General features: G+C 33.9%; 3 protein-coding genes across 3 annotated transcripts; all 3 read right to left on the bottom strand.

Annotated features, from left to right (window-relative positions):
• Positions 1-43: 43 nt before the first annotated feature.
• Positions 44-2044, bottom strand: LOC135137833 (sorting and assembly machinery component 50 homolog). Its single transcript, XM_064067585.1, has 7 exons — positions 1880-2044; positions 1716-1823; positions 1224-1654; positions 1065-1170; positions 733-1002; positions 374-662; positions 44-316 (listed from the first exon to the last, which is right to left on the bottom strand). Exons 1-7 carry the CDS (start codon positions 1898-1900, stop codon positions 135-137), a joined length of 1407 nt encoding a protein of 468 aa, XP_063923655.1. The 5' UTR covers positions 1901-2044; the 3' UTR covers positions 44-134.
• A 6474-nt stretch (positions 2045-8518) lies between these two features.
• On the bottom strand, positions 8519-9326 carry LOC135138934 (uncharacterized). The gene is made up of 4 exons (XM_064068981.1): positions 9152-9326; positions 8902-9101; positions 8737-8853; positions 8519-8683 (listed from the first exon to the last, which is right to left on the bottom strand). Exons 1-4 carry the CDS (start codon positions 9263-9265, stop codon positions 8527-8529), a joined length of 588 nt encoding a protein of 195 aa, XP_063925051.1. The 5' UTR covers positions 9266-9326; the 3' UTR covers positions 8519-8526.
• Positions 9327-9433: 107 nt separating this feature from the next.
• On the bottom strand, positions 9434-22636 carry LOC135138808 (fatty acyl-CoA reductase wat-like). Its single transcript, XM_064068829.1, has 6 exons — positions 22411-22636; positions 21832-22154; positions 11639-11910; positions 11478-11587; positions 10964-11420; positions 9434-9943 (listed from the first exon to the last, which is right to left on the bottom strand). Exons 1-6 carry the CDS (start codon positions 22424-22426, stop codon positions 9592-9594), a joined length of 1530 nt encoding a protein of 509 aa, XP_063924899.1. The 5' UTR covers positions 22427-22636; the 3' UTR covers positions 9434-9591.
• Positions 22637-23166: the final 530 nt, after the last annotated feature.

The raw sequence follows: 23166 nt of genomic DNA, 5'->3' as shown, positions 1-23166 counted from the left end.
AAATTTAGTTGGAGTAAAAAGGAACGAAACAGGAGGTATGTACTACTATTAACAAACTTTATTAATAACTTTGCGTTACACAACGTGTTTATCTTGTATCAAGTACACTTTTAACGCCACTACCTTCGCCTCGCTTATGTAAACTGTACCCCAATGCCGAATTGAATTCCGGGATGAGTTTGATCACCTCGCTCAAACGTATGAGGGAAACAATAATTAACTTCCACTCTCGCCATGTTTCCTAGTCGGAGAGCTATTCCCAATCCGTAAGATATACGAACGTTGGCAGCAAGTGTTTCCAGAAAATTTTGGTCACCTAAATACAAGTTTAGTTTAAAATCCATATAACAATAAACTTAAGTCATCAGCTTACTTATTTTGAAATCTCCTATATTACCAGCAGTGATGAAAAGATGAGTCTTGAACAAATCTCCAAAGCCTCCTCTGCCTGGTCTAAATGGCAAAGGAGTGAAAAGATGAAGGCCTGAAGACCAAAAAGCGAGTGACCCTAAAGCGTCACCATCGGAATGGGGGCCAACGCCTCTCATCCGAAAGCCTCTTAGAGACAGAGGCCCGCCCAGATAGTATTTATCAGACATCCCGATTTTCATGTCGTTTGTTAACCCACGCATGTAGCCCCCAGAAAGAGTTCCTTGCAGAACCTTTGAAAAATAAAATAACCAACAAATTGACTTGACTGACGACTTTTTCAAAAGACACTTTGGAACTTACAAAGTCCTCAGCAATGGAGTAATTGCCTTGAACATAAAACTCATTTTTTAGATAGCCGACGTCTCCTCCCAAGCCTGCAGCTTCCGAAGTTATCTGGAGAAGACTTCCTGCTGAAGGAAAAATGAGGTCATCCCTCAAGTCAATCGATATTATGTGTCTAAGTGATGACTTTAAACTAAGTCCGGCTTGTTCTCTTACTTCAAAGGACGTATTCCTACTTAAGACACCTAAATCGCGGATTGTTGCTTCCCATTGAATGTTGTGCTTAATCTGTAACATTATTAAATTTAAAAAATACTTAGCCATCGTTTGAAATCGCCGCTAAAAATTACCAAAGATGTGGAGTGAAACCCAAAATCAAAAAGCAGACCTCTATCTAATTCTTTGTAACCTGATACAGGCCATTCTGCGTTAGATTGGAACACACTGGTGGTGAATCTAGAACCCATTTATCACATAAAATACACTCCAAAGTAAGCGCTTGTTATTACATTGGTCTATATTTGCCCCTCATGGGCTTAATAAATGCCATATTAAAATTAGTGGTACGTTTTGACCCATGGCTGTATTCCACCTGGACACGTTCACCCCGGCCGAAAATATTTGGCGCCCTCAGACCAACAAGAAGAGCGCCTTCGTTGTTACCCACTTGCGTGGTGACTCCGCCAGTTACTCTTTTGTACTCAGTAACATTAAAAGTGACTTCAAGTCCATCAGGGCTTGCGCCTGTCCCTTTGCTCGTGTCTATGAAAACAGCAATGTTTTTAAAACATCCCAGTTCGTCTAGTTTGAGGCGTGCTCGATGCGCCTTCAGAAGCACATCTTGGAAATCTGTAGCCTTGAACAAGTCTCGTATGCAGTCCTCGATTATGTCATCTTTGGTTCGGGCTAAGCCGTCTACGTGTATTTTATCAACCCGGGCCTGAACAACAAAAGTGAGGTTAGGTGCGTTTTGGATTTATGGCGTCCAACTGCGTTTTTACCTTGACTCCGTCTAAAAAAATTTCTTTTGATTCGGGTTTGTGAGAAGGGTGGGCGGCGTGTGGTTCTTGTGGCGGTAAGGTGGGTAAGTTGGTTGGGGCATCTTCCGACTAGGAAGTGAGGTTATATTAAAAATAGAAGTGATTTATGGTCTTGAATAACTCACTTTTGCGTAAACAGTTCCCATAATTTCATTAATCTGTTTCTAATTGGTAAGCTTGTGCGCTAATTTTTCATTTTTCAAACAAGTGGACGATTTTATGGTGAAAAAAACTTTTGGGTTATTTGATGGTGACAGTTGACATAACGAGCCAGGTGATTTTTCAGTGGTTGTGATTTTTTATTTTTTGGAAGTTGGAATAAATAAGTTGGCGCTAAATTTAAAGTACTATTTTTTAATTTGTCCAACTAGCGGAAGATAGAAATAAGTTTGATCAATTACTGTTTTTTAACCAAAGACAAACTCCAAGCTAACACTTAACAGTGTAGTTCAACATTGTTAACATTAGTACCATGTGTTTTAGTTTTGAATTTTTGTCTTTAAATTCAAGAATTTGTACGCATCATGGTCAAATAATGTCAATGAGGTACACAAATTATATGAAAATGACGTTTCGACGTGTACTTGCTTCTGTTTGGAATAGATGGCGCTGCACAAAATAAATCATTAAAGTCACTAGATATCTAGTGACTTTATAAATCATAATAATTACGAACTAATGAAACTTGAAACCAGTCTATGCAATACACAAATTTGAGGAAACAACACAATGAATGCAGAAAACTTTTGAGTATTTACGACCGGAACACGGACGATTAGGAACAGGATTTTTAAAAAGTAAGGGATTCTAAAAATCAGTAAAAGAATTCACAACAATACTAGAAGGATATGTGATTTGTCAAAATAAGACTTATGTCAGCAAGTACTAACCCCGCCCACCCGCCCTTTATTTTCTCAGAGGGTAGTACTTGCTAGTATTCGCTAAGATAAGTCTTATTTTGGCAGATGACATACCATCTGAGAAAATAGGGGCGGGTGGGCGGGGTTAGTAGTTGCTCAAATAAGACTGATTTTGGCAAACACCATACACTCTGAGAAAATAAAGGGCGTAGTCCAGTCAAAATAGACAAAAAAAATCATAACTTATCCAAAATTCGCATAGAGCTGAAAACTGGTATAGACGTTAAATAAACCATTACCAATGAAATGTCAAAAATCCCCTTCGATCCTACTTCTGCAAAAATTTTTATCCATGGTCAAAGGTCAAAAATTCAGGTTTTTCCAATTTTTCTCTGATACCGTAAGTTTTATCGTTAAAATAGGTTAGACAAAAGTTGTAGATCATACAATTCTCTACAAAAATTGTTTCAATACTTTTTTCCGTACAAATCACCATTCGTGAGATATCGCGATTTTAAAAGTTGAAAAATTCATATTCTACATAATATACAACCTGTATACGTCTCGCTTCATTTCAATGCCATGTGAAGAGTTTACAGCTGTTGGTATTTCAATAAAACAAGCTGATAATGATGCTAATGTCCTTATAATTGAAACAGCAATAGAACAATTAAAAGACCAAATACAACTGTCGTCATTGGTGAAGATGTTGATTTGTTGATATTACTGACAGCACGGACTCCAATTGATAAAATTATTTACTGTTTGGATCCTGGGACCGCTTAAGTACAATCAATAATATATTGCATATCCAAAATGTAAAACTCATATTTTATTTTTGCATGCAATAACTGGTTGCTATACTACATCAGCCATTTTTAAGAGAGGTAAAACAGCAGTATTTAAATTGTTAGAAAAACGTAATGATTTAATTGATTGCGCAGAAGTATTTACAAAGATTGACTCTTCTCCACATGACATCGTCACAAATGGAATTCGTTTTCTTCTTGTAATGTATGGTGCTCCAAAAAAAATTGATTCCATAGACAAGTATAGATATTTAAGGTTTGAAAAATCTGTATGGAACAATAAAACAGTGCAATGCAGTCTGGTCTGCCTCCAACATCTCCTTCCGCCTTTCAACACTTGTATCGTGTGTATTATCAAGTTCAAGAGTGTGGCTAGGCAATGAGCTGGACCCAGAAGAATGGGGTTGGAAATTAAGAGATAATTTTTTGGAACCAATTCAAACCCTACTCCCGTCTGCTCCAAAAAACTACTTAATATTATTTTTTGTACCTGCAAGACGGATTGTAGTAAGAATTGTGGCTGTCGACAAGTGGGATTATTTTGTTCGCCAGTATGTATCAACTGTCGGGATCAGACTTGCTCCAATATTGAATCAAATCCAACAGATGATAATACCTATGATATCAATGAAGAGACCAAGAGACAACTGATCCATCTCTTTTCTTAGAACAGCGTACAGAAATTCTGCATGGAAAAGAGGAAGAAAGTGAAGATGAAGAAATAATTGTTGAAGTAGAATTAGAAAATTATCTATCATAAATCATTATTTAGAAGAAATCAACCTGTTCCACTCTGAACATCAGCAATAGTAGGATTCTTTCAACCAACAGGATGCGATCTGTATACTGATCAAATTTGTATTTCTTTATGACACTAGTAGATCGTGGAATATGCCCACTGGGGAAGCCACGTTAAAAAAAATGCGCCAAGTACATTACCTCATAGGTGGTGCGGAAATGTGTGCATATTATGAAGAAAATGACTTTTTCAACTTTTAAAATCGCGATATCTCAAGAATGGTGATTCGTACGAAGAAAACTATTGGAACAATTTTTGTAGAGAATTGTATGATCTACAATTTTTGTCTGATCTATGTTTACGATAAAACTTACGGTTCCAGAGAAAAATGGGAAAAACCTGAATTTTTGACCTTTGATAATTTTTTTTTGCAGAAGTGGGATCGAAGGGGATTTTTGACATTTCATTTGTAATGGTTTATTTAACGTTTATACCAATTTTCAGCTCTATGCGAATTTTGGCTAAGTTAAATGCCTATTTTGACTGGATTAGGCGGATGGGCAGGGTTAGTACTTGCTAAGATAAGGCTGATTTAGGCAAATGCCATACCCTGTGAGAAAACAGAGGGCGGGTGGGCGGGGCTAGTACTTGCAAAGGTAAAACTTATTTTGGCAAATGACATAAATTCTGAGAAAAATGGTTGCGGGTGGGCGGGACTAGCACTTGCTAAGATAAGACTGATTTTGCTCCTATTAAACTTGTAAAAACTTATTAATATGCGTATTTCCAAAGTAACGCGTTAAATTCCTAAATCTGATTGGATATTTACTTTTGTCATTAATTTTTCTGAGACACTTGTATAAGCAGATTTAAAAAATATTAATTATACAATATTAAAAAATTAAAAAAAAATCACAAGTCATCATATGTTGCACATTCATATATTCAGCAATATTTTGAGGTGACGTCATCAATTTTTAGGGGGGATGAGCAAATCCATTTTGTTCAAAAATTTACCATGCTTATCATAAGTTTAAAACATTTCCAGGATTTCAAAGGATTCGGTTTTGCAGTTCCTGATTAAAACAATAAAATTAATTCACGCATTCATTAATTTTTTTGAGTCACCCTGTTTAAGCAAATTTAAAAAAGTGGTCCGACAGTATTTTCCTCGTTATCGGAAACGTGACGACTGCATGCCTATTATGTTTTTTTTCGTATTACATTTTTGTAGCAGGATATTTTAAAATAAAATGAGTATTAATTTTTTCAATTTTGTCATTACTTGGCATTGACATTTTTCTCATTTTTTTGTGATTGCTATGATTGCTTATTAAAAAAAAATAAATTGGACGAAATCGTCTCTGGGGTGTATAATATGCTGCCTATGCAAAAATTGTCAGGCGTAAACAGATAAAATGAACATCCTGTATAGTATTTGTAATATAAGACAAATACGTCTACAAGATTTCAAAGTATTCAGTTTTGCAATTCTTGATTTAATCAATAAAATTAATTGACTCAGTCATTAATTTTTTTCAGACACCCCGCATAAGCAAATCTAAAAAATATTAATGCAGTGATAAATCACAAGTATAGACTTATCATTCTTTACACATTTAAGATAGCATTTTTTCAGCAAAATTTTGCGACGGCGTCATCAAATTTTTAGGGGGGGATGAGCAAATACATTTTGATCAAAATTTTACCATGCTTATAAATTTAAAGCATCTCCTAGATTTCAATTTGCTTACGCTCGGGAAGTAAAAATATGAATGCAGTAATAAATCACAAGTAAAAACTCATCATATTTTGCACATTTTGAGTAGATCTAGGAATTTAACTCGTGACTATGGAAATTTGAAATTCAACACCTTTAAATTTCATAAGTTTTTACAAAATTAATATGGGGAAAATCAGTTTTATGTTAACAAATACTTGGCCCGCCCACCCGCCCCCTATTTTCCAAGAGAATATGTAATTTGCTGAAATAAGTCTTATCTTAGTAAGTACTAGTCCTGCCCACCCACCCCCTATTTTGTCAGAGGATGTCATTTGGCAAAATAAGGCTTATGTTCAAGTACTAGCGCTTTATTTTCTCAGAGAGTAGTACTTGCTGGTACTTACTATTCATAAGTCTTATTTTGGCAAATGACATATTCTCTGAGAAAATAGGGGCGGGTAGGCGGGATTAGTACTTGCTCAGATAAAACTGATTTTGGCAAACGCCATACACTCTGAGAAAATAGAGGGCGGGTGGGCGGGGTTAGTACTTGCTAAGACAAGACTGATTTTGCTTCCTATTAAACTTGTAAAAACTTGTTAAATTGCGTATTTCCATAGTAACGAGTTAAATTCCTACATCGGATTGGATATTTATTTTTTAGCAACTCAGTACTATCGAAGTAATCGGCCCAGTACTTTCGAATATTATCTATCTAATAAAAATCAGGCCGGTAGCCAGACGGACAGACAGCCAGACGGAAACGGGAGATCTATTTCTTCGTACTCTAGGGGTCATGAAAGATCGAGAAAACGTAAAAGTAGAGAGTCGGCCGACAGACTCGATTATAAAACTTCCTTCGTTTACACTCGGGAAGTGAAAATCAAAATCAGGTGGTGCTAAAACAAAAAACCACACATTAAATTCCGCGTCACGATATTATTATATTGACTGGAGAAATTGTTCAAGGTCCTCTCTCTCAAACTGAATCAATGTTTAAGATTTGTTTAAATGCCATAAATGAACTGATATAAATCTCTGTCAAAAGTTTTGAAGTGTGGATAAAGTTACTTCAGTAAAAACATCCAGAACCTTAGTTATAACGTAATGACCAGATGAATGGCGTTTGCGTAAGTAAATTTCCTGAGATGTGGTTTATATAAGCAATTACATGACTGTTAAATTGTATTAGATGAACAGCTAAAAATCTTAACATGAACTTTCAATCTACAATCAAACAAAAATTGACGGAGATATTTCACAACATTTCAGATTAAAAAATCACTAATAACGAATTACCGTCGTTGGAGGGAGACTGTGGCGTCAACTGCGATTTATTTTGTTTAAGTTTTAAAACATTATTTCACATCATCATAAAACAAATGCCCACAGGAAGCCAGAACGTTTTTTTCTACCTGCCAAAGTTCCAATCCCCCTTTACCCTAAATCAACACGAACTGTAAATTTACAAACACTAAAACAAAAATAACACGTCATGATAAAAAAATTAACAACGTTTCAGATCAGAAAATCGTTAATTAACTGGTCTTACACTAATTATGCTCGTTGAAAGGGGACTGTGGCGTCGAATACGATTTAATTTTCACTCTCTGTTTATAAACATTTGGTTATCACTAACACAGCAAAATAGCAGCAAGTGAATGAGAATTCTACCACTGGTTGATTTTTTCGCTATTCCAAATGCACTATTACATGGGGGATTGCCTGCTTTACTGAAATTATATTTTTATTTTTAAAATGCGGTTTCGCGGTGTTTTTATTTTCTCAGCGCGAAATTTAAATTTTCAAATAGGGACGCCACAACACCAAAGATGCAGATGGTAAATTAATAGAAAGTAAGGATAAAATGCTTGAAAGATGGAAGCAATAAGCACGTAAAACCGATTTATTCCACGAAGGAGTAACAAAAACTAAAACCCCGAAATAACTGAAGTGATAGAAGGCTTGAAGAATAAAAGTCTTGGCAAAAATCAAGTAAAGGCGGAAAATATCAAACTTGGAAGATAACACGCACTAAAAATTTCGCCAGTACAAAGTGATTTTTATAATTAGGCCTGTTGAGGACAATATCATGTTTAGACTAAAGTCAGTCGTTAGGAAATCTAAGAAAATTTAAAAGATTATCAGTAATTCATAAAGGAATATTGATCAAATCGGATCGATCGCAATTCATTCGAGTTTTCTTTCATTTTGATTGTAATAGGATTTATAATTTCTTCTGTTTCCTTATTTTAAGATCAGGATGCATACAAGTACAGAATGGCCCACTAGTAATAAAGAGCCTGAATAAATTTGAAAGGCAACCCAAAATACATTTTCACCACCATCTTGGATATTATTATAATTACAATTGGATCATTAAACATAGTAACCTTAACGCTTGTTAGAAGTTTTGACAAAAACTTTAAATTGGAAGATAATGGTGAAAATGTATTTTGGGTTGCGTTTCAAATTTATTCAGGCTCTTTATTACTCGTGGACCAGCCTGTATATTTTTTATAGATATTTCCAATTCTAATATCTTTGTGATATTTAATACCAAAATCACACTGTTTTGGAAATAATAAAATAAAAATAGATCTTTTGGATTTAGATACAGAAAAACAAAAACATGGATTTGTTAAATAATATATTTGGCAGTGAATAAATCAGCGAGGGATATAAAACACCGTGAATAATTTTTGCCGCATTCTCCGTTATGTCTACCCAAGATTTCAGCTTCAAGCAATTTGCTGGTGAAAAGTTCAGACGAGTTAAATGACAGTTCTAGAGAAGGCCTAAAGTTTAGATTGCAGTTAAAAAACTGAACTCATAAATTAAGAAAACTTACGTAAAGACGAAATGAACAATCGTCTCTAAAAGATTTTCCCTGTGTTCCAAATGCATGGGATGTTCCGATATTTCACAGATTAAACGGTAGAGACATTGTTCGCCGTTTAAACCAAAGCTTTAAACATACACATCTTTAAGTGTTAACATAAGAAGTATTTTATACCTGTTCAGAAAGCCAACTATGTATTTATAAAACGCTTCTCTGCTCAAATCAAAATTGTTGTTGTTGGCCTTTGCTTGAACAATTTTCGGTTGAATGAGATTCGTGAGGTTGTTGGGCAGGTCGTAATTTGCTTGTACACATAAACTTAAATTAATAGATCTAGAGGGAAGGATCGCAGGTGCCGATATGCCATAAGTAAACTGGAAAAAGTTCAAGTGTAACACTAGTACACATAAAAACATACACTTACTTGCAAAACAGTGGCACGAGGAAACAGTAAAGATCTTTTTTTAATGGAGTGCTGATTCACAGCTGTGGATATCAATAATAAGTGAAACAATATAAACAACTTGAACTGTATCATTGTGAACTGTACATTTACAAATGAACTTGCTTCAAACGCTAGATTTAGTACCGGCGTTTACTGTTATCCTGCTTCGTTTGTTAAGTTTGCACATTCCATTAACACTTGACGTTATTTGTCCTTTGATAAACACGTTCAAAGAAGGACATTTGATAATAAAACAGCACGTAATTTTTTGTTAATTTTATTCGTTTTTGTTTATAAATACTTAATTTAATTTACACATTGTACTATATCCATCTATACAAAGTAGGTGTATGTTCATTAATTAAAATAATATCACTAATAACTCAACAAAACTAAGTAAACATTGTCGTTGCTTACCGCTAAGAAATAAATATTGCAGAAATAATCCACAAAAAGAATCTGAGCAACAAATATCCTACTAAAACTTTAACACTCATGTGTAACCAATACAGTTTCTTCCACCTGACTTGAGCGTCTTTAAGTGTATCCAGAGGATCTTGTATTAAATACACCCTTATTCCTAACAAGTAGGACTCAAAAAACTTATGCCAGTCCAGTTTTTTCAGATTGCAGAAAAATATCTGCTGATCTTCGTCGGTCATTTTTTCGAGCATGCGGCGAATTCGCTGAGATTTAAAGATCCAGTCTTGCGTTGTGAAATACGAAATCACGCTGGTAAATTTATGTATTTTTTTGTAAATACGCAGCATCCTGAAACAAAATAATGAATGTTATACATTTGTGCCTATTTAGGCTTGGGTTGTGTATTTTATTCCGAGTTTTATTTATCTCAAAAAAATATTAAATAAAAGTTGACTAGCTTCGTTATCAGTGATTTGAGGATACAGTTACGTTTTGAATTTACTTGTGGGGTTTATCGAATATAAAATAAAGTTTGCTTAACCAGAGTTCACGTTTACATAAGAAAATACACAACGGACTTTTTTAAATTTCTGCTAAGACATTTAATATTGATTTAGTGATCACAAAACGTTAAACAATTTAATGTACTTATTTTATGCTTTCTAGGAAGTTGACGGTGCTATTTTATTATTACATAAATAAATAAATATGGCGTAAAAAAAGTAAATGGGGTATTGTTTCTGTTTTATAATTAAAATGTTGATAGAGGATGCCTTCAAAAAGAACTCATCTTAGGCAGGATAATCTAATTTCTTTATAACTGTAGTAAAATAATTAAACAAATCTTAACTGAAAAACACGCTCTGACTAGCTTGCGGTATTTGTTGTGCCTCAGTGGCGACGGAATTTGGTGCACAGGTTTTTGTGTGGAATCATAGAAGTATTTCCATTATTTTTTTTTGTTTGGAATTGTACATAGTAAAATTGGATAATGAAGTGTGAACAGAAAAATAACAAATGTTATTTTCGCTGACTATCCAAAAATATCGAGCGAGCAATATAATTTGTAGTCGAGTTATCCTTGGAATTAAATCCGTATGTCTTCTCTGAAATGATATGTTTAGCCTTTTAAAGACTGTATTGTATTTAATACGATACTTTATTAGTATTAATTACAGTTCGCCTTTTAAACAAGTGATGAGCAAACATGAATTAATATTTAATTTTCACAGATAATAAGTATAAAATTTCATACAAGTGAGAAACGACTACTGTTTGTTAATTGCACGCTTTTGCTAAAGCAATTGTCGACATTTATCTCCAACTATAATACAATGAAGACTCTTTGAAAAGGAAATGGTATCTTACTTGGGTGACTTCCCCATGCAGAGCAAGGCGCCGTCCACTAGGATCGCCGGCAAGTAATGAAGAAGAATAGTAACCAAAAGATAAACGAAGTAGTTGCTGTAGAGATCAAAACAGTAATACCAAACAGCTTTTATACTTGGCTTTTGGACCCCGTGTGTTTGGCACATTTCCATAAATTTTCCCCAATTCAGAGGTTGATCGTTGCTAGATTCATAATGATAAACTGGAATTTCGTACTTGGTGTTGTCAGTTTTTGCTTTTTCAAATTCGTTATTCACGTCCCAAGCTAGCGCAATTAGAGAATTAACACACATGTCTACAGGTACAACGTTTGCGTTAGCTTTGCTGTCTGCATGTAATGTTCTCAATACGCCACTTCCGGCTCCAGCACAAACTCCTGTTGGTCCATAAAGGTTATTAATCCAAGCTTCTATTGGTTCTTGGTACGTGGATATAACTAAGTAACAGTTGCTTTAGTTAAGTACACTTTTCTTTACATTTTATTAAGACTTACCTATTGACGGTCTAAAAACTCCAACTGGCATGTTTTGGGCTTCTTGCCGCACAAGGTCTTCTGCAACTGCTTTAGTATAAGTGTATGTGTTTGGCCACTTATCTAAAATTCTAAAAATTGTCTGACTTATTTTAGTTACAAATCAGTAAATTAGCTCTCACGTTGGTGTAATGTGTTCCAAAATATTGTCAGACATGGTTTCAGTCAAGAGCAGCAGCTTATTACCATCGACAGGACTGGGATAAAACCGCTCCTCTATAATTTTGTTAGGCACATTGGAAAATGCCGTTGATACGTGGATTAGTGATTTTAAGTGAGGCATTTCACGGGCCAATTTTAAGATTTCATGGGGGCCACGGATGTTGATGGCCGTGGCCATTTTGAGTTTTTCGTCGAATCGGACAGTCGCCGCCGCATGAAATATGATTGAAACCTGAAAAAAAAAAACAGATGTAAGTGTATTATTTATTACGTGCTATATAGAATTAAATGGCACAAATGAAAACAAAAGTACACGGCATTAACTGTAAATTGTAGTGCTGTATCCATTATTTCTTAATTAACAAATTTAACTGACGTGAATATGTTTGGAAGTCTATTATGAAGTTTGATCTCCATATAATAGTAGAGATTTTTATCGAAGCTTGTTCTGGGTTTAACAACAGTTGGCATTTTGCAGTGCGTTGTATTATCATTATATAGAAAGGAGCATTTGTAGGCCGTTTAGCTACCCGACGTTTAAACACAAGTATGCAATTATACATAGGTGTAAGCAGATGGAAAGGTGAAGTTTTTTACCTTTGAACATTAGTTTGCAGATGTTTTGTGAACCTAGGTCGTGTAATAGTTTTAAGATACGGTATTGTTGAATGAATTAGGTCAAATTACCTCAAAGAACAATGTAATATGTATAATAGATATTGGACAAGCAGTATTTATACTTTGTAACTGAGTCCTGCTTGGAATTGAATCCGTATGTTTTTTATGAAATGATATGTTTAGCGCTGCGTCTACGAAAAAGTAGGTCTCCCGTTTCCATCTGTTTGTTGTCTTTTGTTTACCGTCTGTATCCATTTTTATTAAATAGATAATCTCCGAAACTACTGGACCGATTGCTGTCAAATTTTGTACGTATATTAGGAATGCTAAAACGCTAACCAAAATTTGGATAGTCATCCCCACCATCAATGGGATGACGTCATTTCCAAAATTTACAACGGTAAATTTGTTTTTAATGGTATAAAATGAGATGCTCCTGCATTTTTCCGTGTTGAGTTTTCACTATGGATATACAGATTTTTGGAAAAAAAATGAAAATTTTGCAATTACAAAACCGAATGCTTTGAAATCTTGCAAACGTTTTAAGGTTATAAAAAAAATTTACAACGTCACCTAAAAATTGTGTCGAATAAGTCCTCTCTGAAGTATGCAAAATATTTTGGTCTATCAATGCACTCATACTTTTTAGAATTACTTATACAAGGTGGCTCAAATAAATTAATGAATGAAGCAGTGTATGTTATTGATTAAACCAAGAACGACTCACGAAAATTTGGGAATACAATACTTCTATTAGTAGTATTACAGTGCATCTATTGATATACGTGTTTTAAAAAATGTTGATAAGGTTATCACAGAAATTTGTTATTTAAAAACTCATTTGAAACATACGCGTAGCACGCTTCTTTACCATTACTATAACATTACATACATGTTTTTATTTTAACTTATAAGGGTTATCATAAAAAAAATAAACTTTCCAAAATTAAATGTTATAATTTTTCGAAACATCCGGATTTGTTGTATTGTCGTACTTTAGGGGTGTGGGAACTTTTGACGAAATAACCTTCGACCATTTTTTTTTTTATCTTATTCATGTAACTTTATGTCAAGTCGAGAATTTGTGTTTAGGTTTGTGACGCGTGCATCAACACATGTGGAAAGAGATTATATTTTGTAAAAAACTTCTCAAATCCACCACTGGAAAAAATTGGGTTTTACAAATTACACAAAACATTTGCCAAAGTTATTTTTCTTTTTTCTTGTTAAGTAAAGTTTTAAAGCAAATTTCAAACTCATAAAATGACATTTATAGATTTTAGTTTAACTAATAACAGAGTTCCATGAATATCAACCAAATCCCAGTCTTATTATTCAGAGAAATGCAAAATGCAATTCACAGAAAAATATATCAAAGTCGTTAAAACGATATTTGAAGAGATTATGTATTATAGTTTCCTAACAAATTGGGTTAATCTTCTCTTTGTGGCGACGAACCAGGTATAGTGCTGCAAATGCTGGTTCGTTTTTACGACTGCATCCTATTGTGAAGGAGTTAAGTGTTCCACAATAGGCCACTGCCACAAGTAATCCAGGGATCAAAAACCATCAGGGGACCAACTGTCTGCACTACACAGGGCCGTATGCGCCCGTAAACCTTTAAGATGATTTATGGCACGGCTATTTACATTTTCAATAGAGTTCATAATACTTGCAGTAATTGAGATTGCAGTGCCATAAAACGAAGTCAGAGTTGGACCACTATACAATAATTCCAACAGATCAGGTAAACGATTCGTACAGAAAAACAAAACGATACTTTTGAGTTAAAAGTAATTGCGGAAGTAATTCTAAAGCAATTGAATTACTCACAAAAATAATTTCATTACAATTACTCATTACTTTGAAAATAATACAACTTTCTTTCAAACAATTTATTTATAAACATGCTGAACAGATTTAAAACCGAAATATGCCTAGAATTGTTATCTTCATATTAAGATTCACTTTATAAAGTGGAACTGACAGATGCCAATTTTAATTCTTGAGGAACTTCACCTGGCTCCATCAATATAGTTTGATTTGTGCGAGCGCTTCTGGCAATTTTCTTTATATAATTTCTTATAGCGTTTGATTCATATGTCGAAATTCCAAAACCCTGTTTTTGGTGTGTATATTTTAAACGAAGGTACATCAAATATACAATATGACTGTCTACAATATTCCAAAAAGTAATTCTGACAAACAAATATTGAATTTTTATGGTTATGCATGCTTACATAAAACAGGAAAATATAAAGTTAGAACTAAAAAAAAAAAAACTATAACTGAGCCGCTGTCATAATATTGATATCCAACTTAAAATCGCTAATGTTAAACTTACTTATCACTATTTTATAGACAAATATTTGTTCTTCATCTACTAAATTTGATGAGCTTTGTGCTATTGCAGAATCACGGTTCAAGATTTGGAAACACCTGTTCCCTGTTTGTGTATTGATATCGGCTCAGTTACAACTTACACTTTTATAATTTTTTATTATAATATAGACAATTTATAAATTTTTATAACGTAAATAATGAATCAATTAATATTAACGGGAAGTTTGTTTTACAAATAAATGCATTTCACTAAGCTGTCTTTTTCTTGCCTTTGTGAATTTAGCCTTGCTAAAAATTTCTTGCTGGTAAAATAAACAGTTGATTTAGAATAAACGTCGTTTATTGATTAAACACAAATGAATAATATTGACCACGTAGTTAATAGAACAAATAATCTTACGCCAATGATCAAAACCAAAAGGAAAAGATACTAATATCAATCAGACATAGTAATCGCCAAAGTTTATTCGATTGTAAAACCCTTATTTAATACCCATTAGTGATTGCAGCTATTGGTAGGAGATTCGTTGGTATACGAATTTTGCAAAGTTTCAATTCAATCTCCTATGTAGTTTTAGCAAATTTATTGAAAGAATTTGATGATTCAGAATCAGAATTAGTAAATGATAACGACGATTCAGATTTGTACAACAAATAAACAGTAGTTAGAATAAAAATACTAGCAAGTGAAATTAACTAAAACTCTTGATACTTAAACGTACTAGCTAGAGGATAGTCGTCTTTTCAAAATTAAAGTACAACTGGTAAGATTTACTTTTAGATAGATTTACATTCCGGAAAAAAAAATGGGCTTGGAAAACACCCATGGAGAACAAATTCATGATTGTTGTGAAAATACACTACAAAATTATGGAACAATTTTCCAATTTCTTCCACTTGTAGTCAAGAAAAGTTGCCATATTTTGTTTTATTTAAAGCCTAAATTGTGTTGTCTTGTCAAAATCAGCAGAATTTTTGGCAACTGAAATGCAGCAATTTTCCAGCAGCATGTCTTCAATTAGTGATTATTAGTTATTACAGTCGCCTCAGAAAAAAATAATTTATAAGATTGATACCTATAAATATTCAGTAAAGTTATCAAGGTCTCAATGGTTAATTAATTAGTTAGTAACAGTTTGTTGATGATATTCATAACCTTAAGAGGAGTCCCGCGCTTGGGATTTTCAACACGTTTTCAGAATGGAATATCTCCATTATTAACATACTTATTGTAAGATTTTAAATATAACCTGCGGTGTATAAGGCAAGAGCATTTTTTTACATTTTATCATCATCTTCTTTTTAACATTTTGGTGAAATTTTTCATCACATATCTTTAAATATCAATTTCTCAGTTATTTATGGAAATTTCGGAATGCGGTGTTCGCCACTGTTTTTAGCTTACAAAACTCTGGATACTATGTAACTTTTTCTCGACTTTTCTTGTCGCAAATGAGATACAGTGTAAGTAATATTTTTGTCAAAATTTGATTTTACTCTATCACATTTCCTACAAAAAAATTGATAATGTTTCTTGGGTAGTGTCTAGAATTCTGGAAGCTGAAATGAGTGGTGGAATCCGTGTTTCGAAATTTTCATAAATAGAAGATGAGATTTTGATTTTTAAATGTACGTGATGAAAATTTTGATCAAATTTAAATGGCACTTTTCGACATTTTTTGGCAATTCTTTCTTCATTATATAAATTTTCAATACCAAATTTTTCCCTTTGTTAGGTTGTTTACGTTGATTTGTCTCGTTTAAGTCTCTCTATGATAATAATAATAATAAGGGTTGAAATTGTATTAACGTGAACCTTTATCATTTCTACAATGTAAAAAAATTTGTCGAAAGTTATTTCGACAGAACTTCCCTCGCTTCTGAAGTACAGTCCAACAAATACTGCTTCTCTGAAAAATTATAACATTTGATTTTGCGGAATTTTAGTTTTTGTGATAACCTCTATGGAGTAAAAACAATATAGAAGGTACTAATCACAGTGTAATAGAAAAAAAGGAGGTATCACCTTCTTGAAAAAAGACAGTTGGGAGCCCCGAGAAGTTTTAATATTTTTAAAAAAGGACACTTGGGGCTTTCGAGAAGGTTTTGCCTTCTTTAAAAAAGCACAATTCAGACCCCAGACAAGGTTTCACATTATTAAAAAAAAGACATTTAAGGCCCCCAAGAAGGTTTCACATTCTTAAAAAAAAAACAGTTGGGGCCCCCGAGACGATTTTACATTTTCAAAAAAGACAGTTGGGACCCCCCAGAAGGTTTCACATTAAAAAAAAAAACCTTTGGCGCCCCCGAGAAGGTTTCACATACCTAACAGAAGTCATTTGGCGCCCCCGAGAAGGTTTTACATTTTTCAAAAAGACAGTTGGGGCCCCCGAGAAGGTTTCACATTAAAAAAAGACATTTGGCGTCCACGAGTTCATTTTTAAATAAAAAGAAATCGTACTAATATTAAAGATAACTCTCGCTTTAAATCAATTCGAGTTTTACTGGACCGCACAGTCGACAACGACTCTACTACAATCACTTAAAGGACCAAATGAAACAAAAACTCGAGATTGGAGGAGAAAACCGTTTTATAAAATATGTTCGTGGTGCACCTACAATTCAAACATTTTTTTTTAGACTAGCTTCGAAAATTTGACAAATTGAAAAATCGCAAAACTAAAATGTCGAAAAACTGGAAAATCTAAAAAGGGGAAAATCCAAACATTGAAAAATTAGAAAATCCAAACTTCGAAAAATTGGAAAATCGAAAAGACAATTCAAAAAATTGGTCGAAAGTTATTTCAACAGAACTTCTCTCACTTCTGAAGTACACTCCAACAAATCTGTTTCTCTGAGAAATTATAAAATTTGATTTTGCGGAATTTTACATTTTCCTGATAACCTCTATGGAGTAAAAACAATATAGAAGGTATTAGTCACAGTAATAGAAAAAAAGAAGGTTTCACCTTCTTAAACAAAGACAATTGGGAGCCCCGAGAAGATATAATATTAAAAAAAAAGACAGACAGACAGACGGAAACGGGAGACCTATTTCTTCGTACTGCAAGTGTCATGAAAGGTCGAGAAAACGTAAAAGTAGAGAGTCGGGCGACGGACTCCATTACAATAAATACTTCCTTCGTTTAAGATCGATTTATAAACCTGTCGCTGATGTTGCTGTTCACCATTGACCATTGCTGTTGTAAGATAAATACGCAGCGAAGGTATGCGTCGTTTATATCATCCGTTGACGTTGAGGTTGCCGTTGAAAGTTGGCACGCCGTTGGGTTGACGTTCGAGATGACCAACTTTTATCTTTCGCCTTAGGTTGTCGTTGACGTTGGATTTTCAACCAATCAAATTGCGGTAGTGTGCAGTGCTGTCAACTTGAAGGAAAATCCCCTAAAGTAGGGGGGACATTTTTGGTTGACAGCACTAATTCCACGAAAATCAAATTCTGATAGAGATAATGAGGTCCACTAATATTAAGCCATTTAATCACCTGTTCACCGAAACCCTCATATTTTAAATAGCTGCCATCATTTTCTACACTGTAGCTTTCTGTCAGTACTTATGCATTGTTAAACATAGTTCTCAACGTTTAAATCAACAAGATTTATTGCTATTTGTCTAAAAAACAGACTAGATATTAGAACTACAAGGGCTTACTTTTTGCCCTTTTTTCTTAATATGTGCAGTCTTCTTTTCACAACAAGAAAGGTAAAACATGTGTCAAATGGTAAATTTTTGTAGGAAAGTATCGATTTTGCGGAGCCTAGCCCCTCGGTCTGACAACGAATGAAAAATTTATCACAATCGAGCTTGGGATGGATCTATTTCCATCTATGTGGGGCTTAATTTTTGGCTTGTTTTTACATACATAGTATTCTTAGAACAACAGGATACTCAAAAACATTTTTTTTATTTCTTGTAGAGAAATAAAGATTTTACAATTAAGCTCCGCACTTTTGGCTCACGACGAATAAAAAAAATCATCACAATTGAGATAGAACGGCTGGGCGAGGCTTACATTTTGCCATTTTTCTTATTATGTATAGTCAGAAGCTTAAAATATGTTTAAAATCGTAAATTTGTACAGAGATATATCGATTTTGCAGTTACTCTCCGCCCCTCGGTCTGACAACGAATGAAAAATTCATCACGACTGAGATCGAGACAGATGGGTGGGGCTTGTCTTTTGCTTTTGTTTTTTAATTAATACATTTAGTTTTCTTTGAATTACATGATTACTTAAAAACATATTTCACATGGGAATTTATCCCAGAAAAATAATAATCTTACAATTAAGTATCGCCCCTCGGCTTACGACGAATAAAAAAGTCATCAGAATTGAGATAGGGCGGGTGGGCGGGGCTTATATTTTGCCTCTTTTTTCTTAATATACATAGCCATCTTTTCACAACAAGAAATTTTGAACATGGTTATAATGGAACATTTTTGCAAGGAAATTTAGGGATTTTACAACTATGGGGCGGAGTCTAATTGCAAAATCGATATTTCCTTATGCAAATTTTTCATTTTAAACATGTTTTAAGTTTCATGTTGTAAAAAGAAGTCTACACATTTTCAAACAGGCAAAACGTAAGCCCGCCCACCCGCCCTATCTCAATTGTGATGATTTTTTTTATTCGGCGTGAACCAATGGGGTGGAGATACTGCAAAATATTTATTTCTTTAGAAGAAATTAAAAACATGTTTTTGAATATCGTGTTGTTCAAAGAATACTACATATGTTAAGAAAAAAAAGGCAATATATACACCCACCCCATCTCCATCGTGATGATTTTTTTTTATTCTTAGAAACTTAAAACTCGTTGAAATGGTAAATTTTTGTAGGAAAATATGGATTTTGCAATTAGGCTCCGCCCCTAGATCTGCCAGTTAATGAAAACTTCATTACTATTTAGATCAGGGCAGGCACGGGTGGGGCTTAATCTTTGGCTTTAATTTTTTCTTAATATACATAGTATTCTTTCAATAGCACGATACTCAAACGAATGTGTTGCATGGTAGTTTCTTGTAGAGAAATATTAAGAATTTTGCATTTCTAAAAAAAATCTCCACAATTAAAAAAAATAATAACAAACGAGATAGGACGGGTGGGCGGAGCTTATATTTTGCCTTTTTCTATTCTTAATATAGCCATTTTTTCATTACAAGAAACTTAAAACATATTTAAAATGGTAAATTCTTGTAGACAAATATGGATCTTGCAATTAAGCCCCGCCCCTCGATCTGACAACGAATGAAAAATTCATCACAATTGAGAATTGAGATCGGGGCGGGTATAGGTGGGGCCTAATCTTTGACTTTATTTGTTTCTTAATATACGTAGTATTCTTTGAACAACACAATACTCAAAAACTTGTTTTTAATTTCTCGTAGAAAAATAAGGATTTTGCTCCGCCTTCTTTGCTCACGACGAATAAAAAAAAATCGTCACAATTGAGATAGGGCGGGTGGGCAGGGGTAGATTTTGCCTTTTTTTCTTAATATGTGTAGACTTATTTCGGCAACAAGACAAAACACGTCTCAAATGGTAAATTTTTGTAGTAATCAACTAAATCCTCCACTTTTCTTCTACAACCTCTTTAAATACGGCAAAAATTGAACATCAAAGTTACTATCAACGGCAACTTGGCAACGGAGTTTATAAATAACAATTTTCAGCTCTAAAAGCAACGTCAGCGGTAGCAGCAACTGCAATGGGAGTTTCAACGTCAACAGCAAGCTTTTAAATCCCACTTTACGCTCGGGAAGTAAAAATACAAAATCTGAAGACTGTAGTGAAATATTTTCTCTTTAAATTATTCGCGTATCTACGTATTTATTCAATTTTTCATACAGCCGTAAGTGTTTATGATTGAGTCGTATTTTCAAAATGAACGGAAGGTAAACGGTGTGTGGGAGTACTTTATTCAAGAGGCTTGGATGAATTCCGGAAAGAATTTGTCAACAACATCGTTGACTATGCTTATTTTTGCAAGAGAACTCTAGAAGTATTGGATATGTAAGACAGGTAATGACGCAGAATTTTTGCTTACCCATTTGTTTTTTTTTTGACATTTATTACTATGGTTTAATCACCGACATGCTAAATCTTTTCTAAGGATGATTCGATTAGAAATTATGTTGCTCGCCTGATATATAAAATCCTACAACTGGAAATTCATTAGCAAACACTAGTAGCGTCAGAGTAGAGAGTGCAATTTAAAAATGCAACAAAAACTGTTCCATAAAAAACCAGGTGAAATCGTAGCTGCAGTTAATAACGTAACAAATACATAAACAACGTAAAAAAGCATCGATTAGAAAATTTATTAACATTTTTGTGAGTTTCACTAATTTTTAAATGACTGCTTTTAATCCCAATATCAAGTATGTAAATAATTACAACATGATGTTACCGAAGTGATTTTTTGTAGGGCGTTTTTTCTTCTTCTCTTAATTCGAGTTGAATGTTCGCACATCATTAAAAACGAACGTGATCGTTAAATTTATAATAAATATGAAAAGTAAATTTTAGAATGTGTAATGAATTTTAACAAAAGCGTAGTGTTCTCTTGTAAATATTAACACATTCAAGACCTGTACCCACAAAACGAATAAATATTTTGTTTCTTGGAATCGAGTGTCCTTTATATCCTTCCGTTAACATATTCGAGAATTTTAAGGTATTTCATCTTTTAACGCATGGAACGGATTCTGTAGTATTAATTGATTCTAAATTAACGATTCCTTTTAATTCGCAGGAAGTGGCATTGTTTGAACTTTGAATGGAGTGCCGCATGTTTATTTATGCTGACACTTTTAACTTAATTTGTATTTATTGGAGTAATGAAAGTGAAGTGCATAAAAATCTTGAAATGATTTATAATTACTAGACAAACATTTTCATCTACTAAAAAAAGCGAAGAAAGTTGTTTCGTTGCTGGTTCCGGTAATACTCAACGACAAGAAGAAAGTTGCATATGACGGTGTACTATTTAGGCTCGAACACGAAAAAAGTAGAATATTTTTTTCTTTCACGCGAATTCTAAATACGACCTCTCTTTCTCTCGACAAAAAATACAAATATGTGGCTAACTATTGTAATTAGTAATTACCTTCTAATTCCAATAAAATTCATATGACTGTTAAATTTGTGATAAAATTTCGACATTCTTACCTCATTGATAAGCATTTGTCGATCTTGTAAGTTGATTCCTAAGTTGGGTAAACTGCAGTCACCTCCGATTCCAACGACCTTATGCCGGAACTTGGGAAATTCTCTTTTGAGTCTATCGAAAACAGGACCTTCGAACAAATCATCGATGCGACTCTGTAGGTTTTTCCCTTTCTTATTACGTGCAAGAATGTAAATTGTAGACAGATCGCTGCAGCATCGAAGTAGCTTCTCGATGAGAATAGTACCTAGGAACCCCGTACCTCCAGTGATGAAGATGCTGGATCCAGAATAAAATTTCTGGATCGGCGTCAAATTGAAGGTCTCTGTTGAAGAAGAAAAAGTCATGTACCTTGAACTAAACAGTAATCTTATGTAAATGTGATGTAAGTTATTGCCGATCATTTCTTCGTAGCATACCAATAGACTTTTTGTGTAACTTTCTCTGTGCGTTGACAAAATGAGAATCGGCTGTGACATTGAGAGAATAACAATAGTACCCGATCAAATATAAACCATAAATGTATTCGCGCCGAAATCTTAAAAATTGAATGCCGTTGTTTATCGTTGGTACTGACTTACCGATTTCCGTAATCATTTTTCAGTTTGCTTTTGGAAAGCTGTGACACTTTAGACACCACCACTCTAGATTTAAACACGCACTTGTATGTGAGAAGAATTCCTTTGATGGTACCGCGATAGAGTTTACTCGTCTAGATTGGGCAGCTTAATAACTAAATGCAGGTACCGCTGGTGATTTTATTGAATGCTTCTCTGGTGCAGGGATGGATCGCATGTGCTCGGCCCACATTAACGCACCAACCGGGAAAAGTGGGGACACAATACAAAATTTGATTACAACAATTACATTCGCTTAAATATTAACACCTGCCAGACGTTGTGATTCAAATAAAATATGTCAAAAGAATTTATTGCATTTGTATATGTGATTCTTTATACTTAACTAACATGGAAGTGTTTTTTTTTTTTGTTAAATAACATTGTAATATTTTATGGTTTAAACGATGGTCATTAAAATAGTTCTAACAAACAATTTTTTTTGTTGATGTTTTAGAATGTGATCGAAGGCCAGTTGAGGTATCCAATGAGAAAAATATAGCCACAGATCATTTCGTTAATAAAAAGATGCTTACTAAGTGCACAAAATTGTCACTACCTTATTGGTGTATTAAATGCTAGCAGTAAATAATAAGCAACTATTAGGAACGAAAAATGTGACAGTAAGATTCAGGAATTAACGTAAGAGGGCAACTTTTATTACTAACTGTTTGAATTATAGCCGCGATAGCCATGAACGATAGCCTATGTGCACCAAAT

The sequence above is a fragment of the Zophobas morio genome, unplaced genomic scaffold (assembly GCF_036711695.1).
Source record: "Zophobas morio isolate AGI-343-1 ecotype UQ-CSIRO unplaced genomic scaffold, CSIRO_AGI_Zmor_V1 ptg000030l, whole genome shotgun sequence".
NCBI lineage: Eukaryota > Metazoa > Arthropoda > Insecta > Coleoptera > Tenebrionidae > Zophobas > Zophobas morio.
The sequence above is the reverse complement of the archived record's forward strand: the minus strand, read 5'-3'. Positions and strand labels throughout refer to the sequence as shown.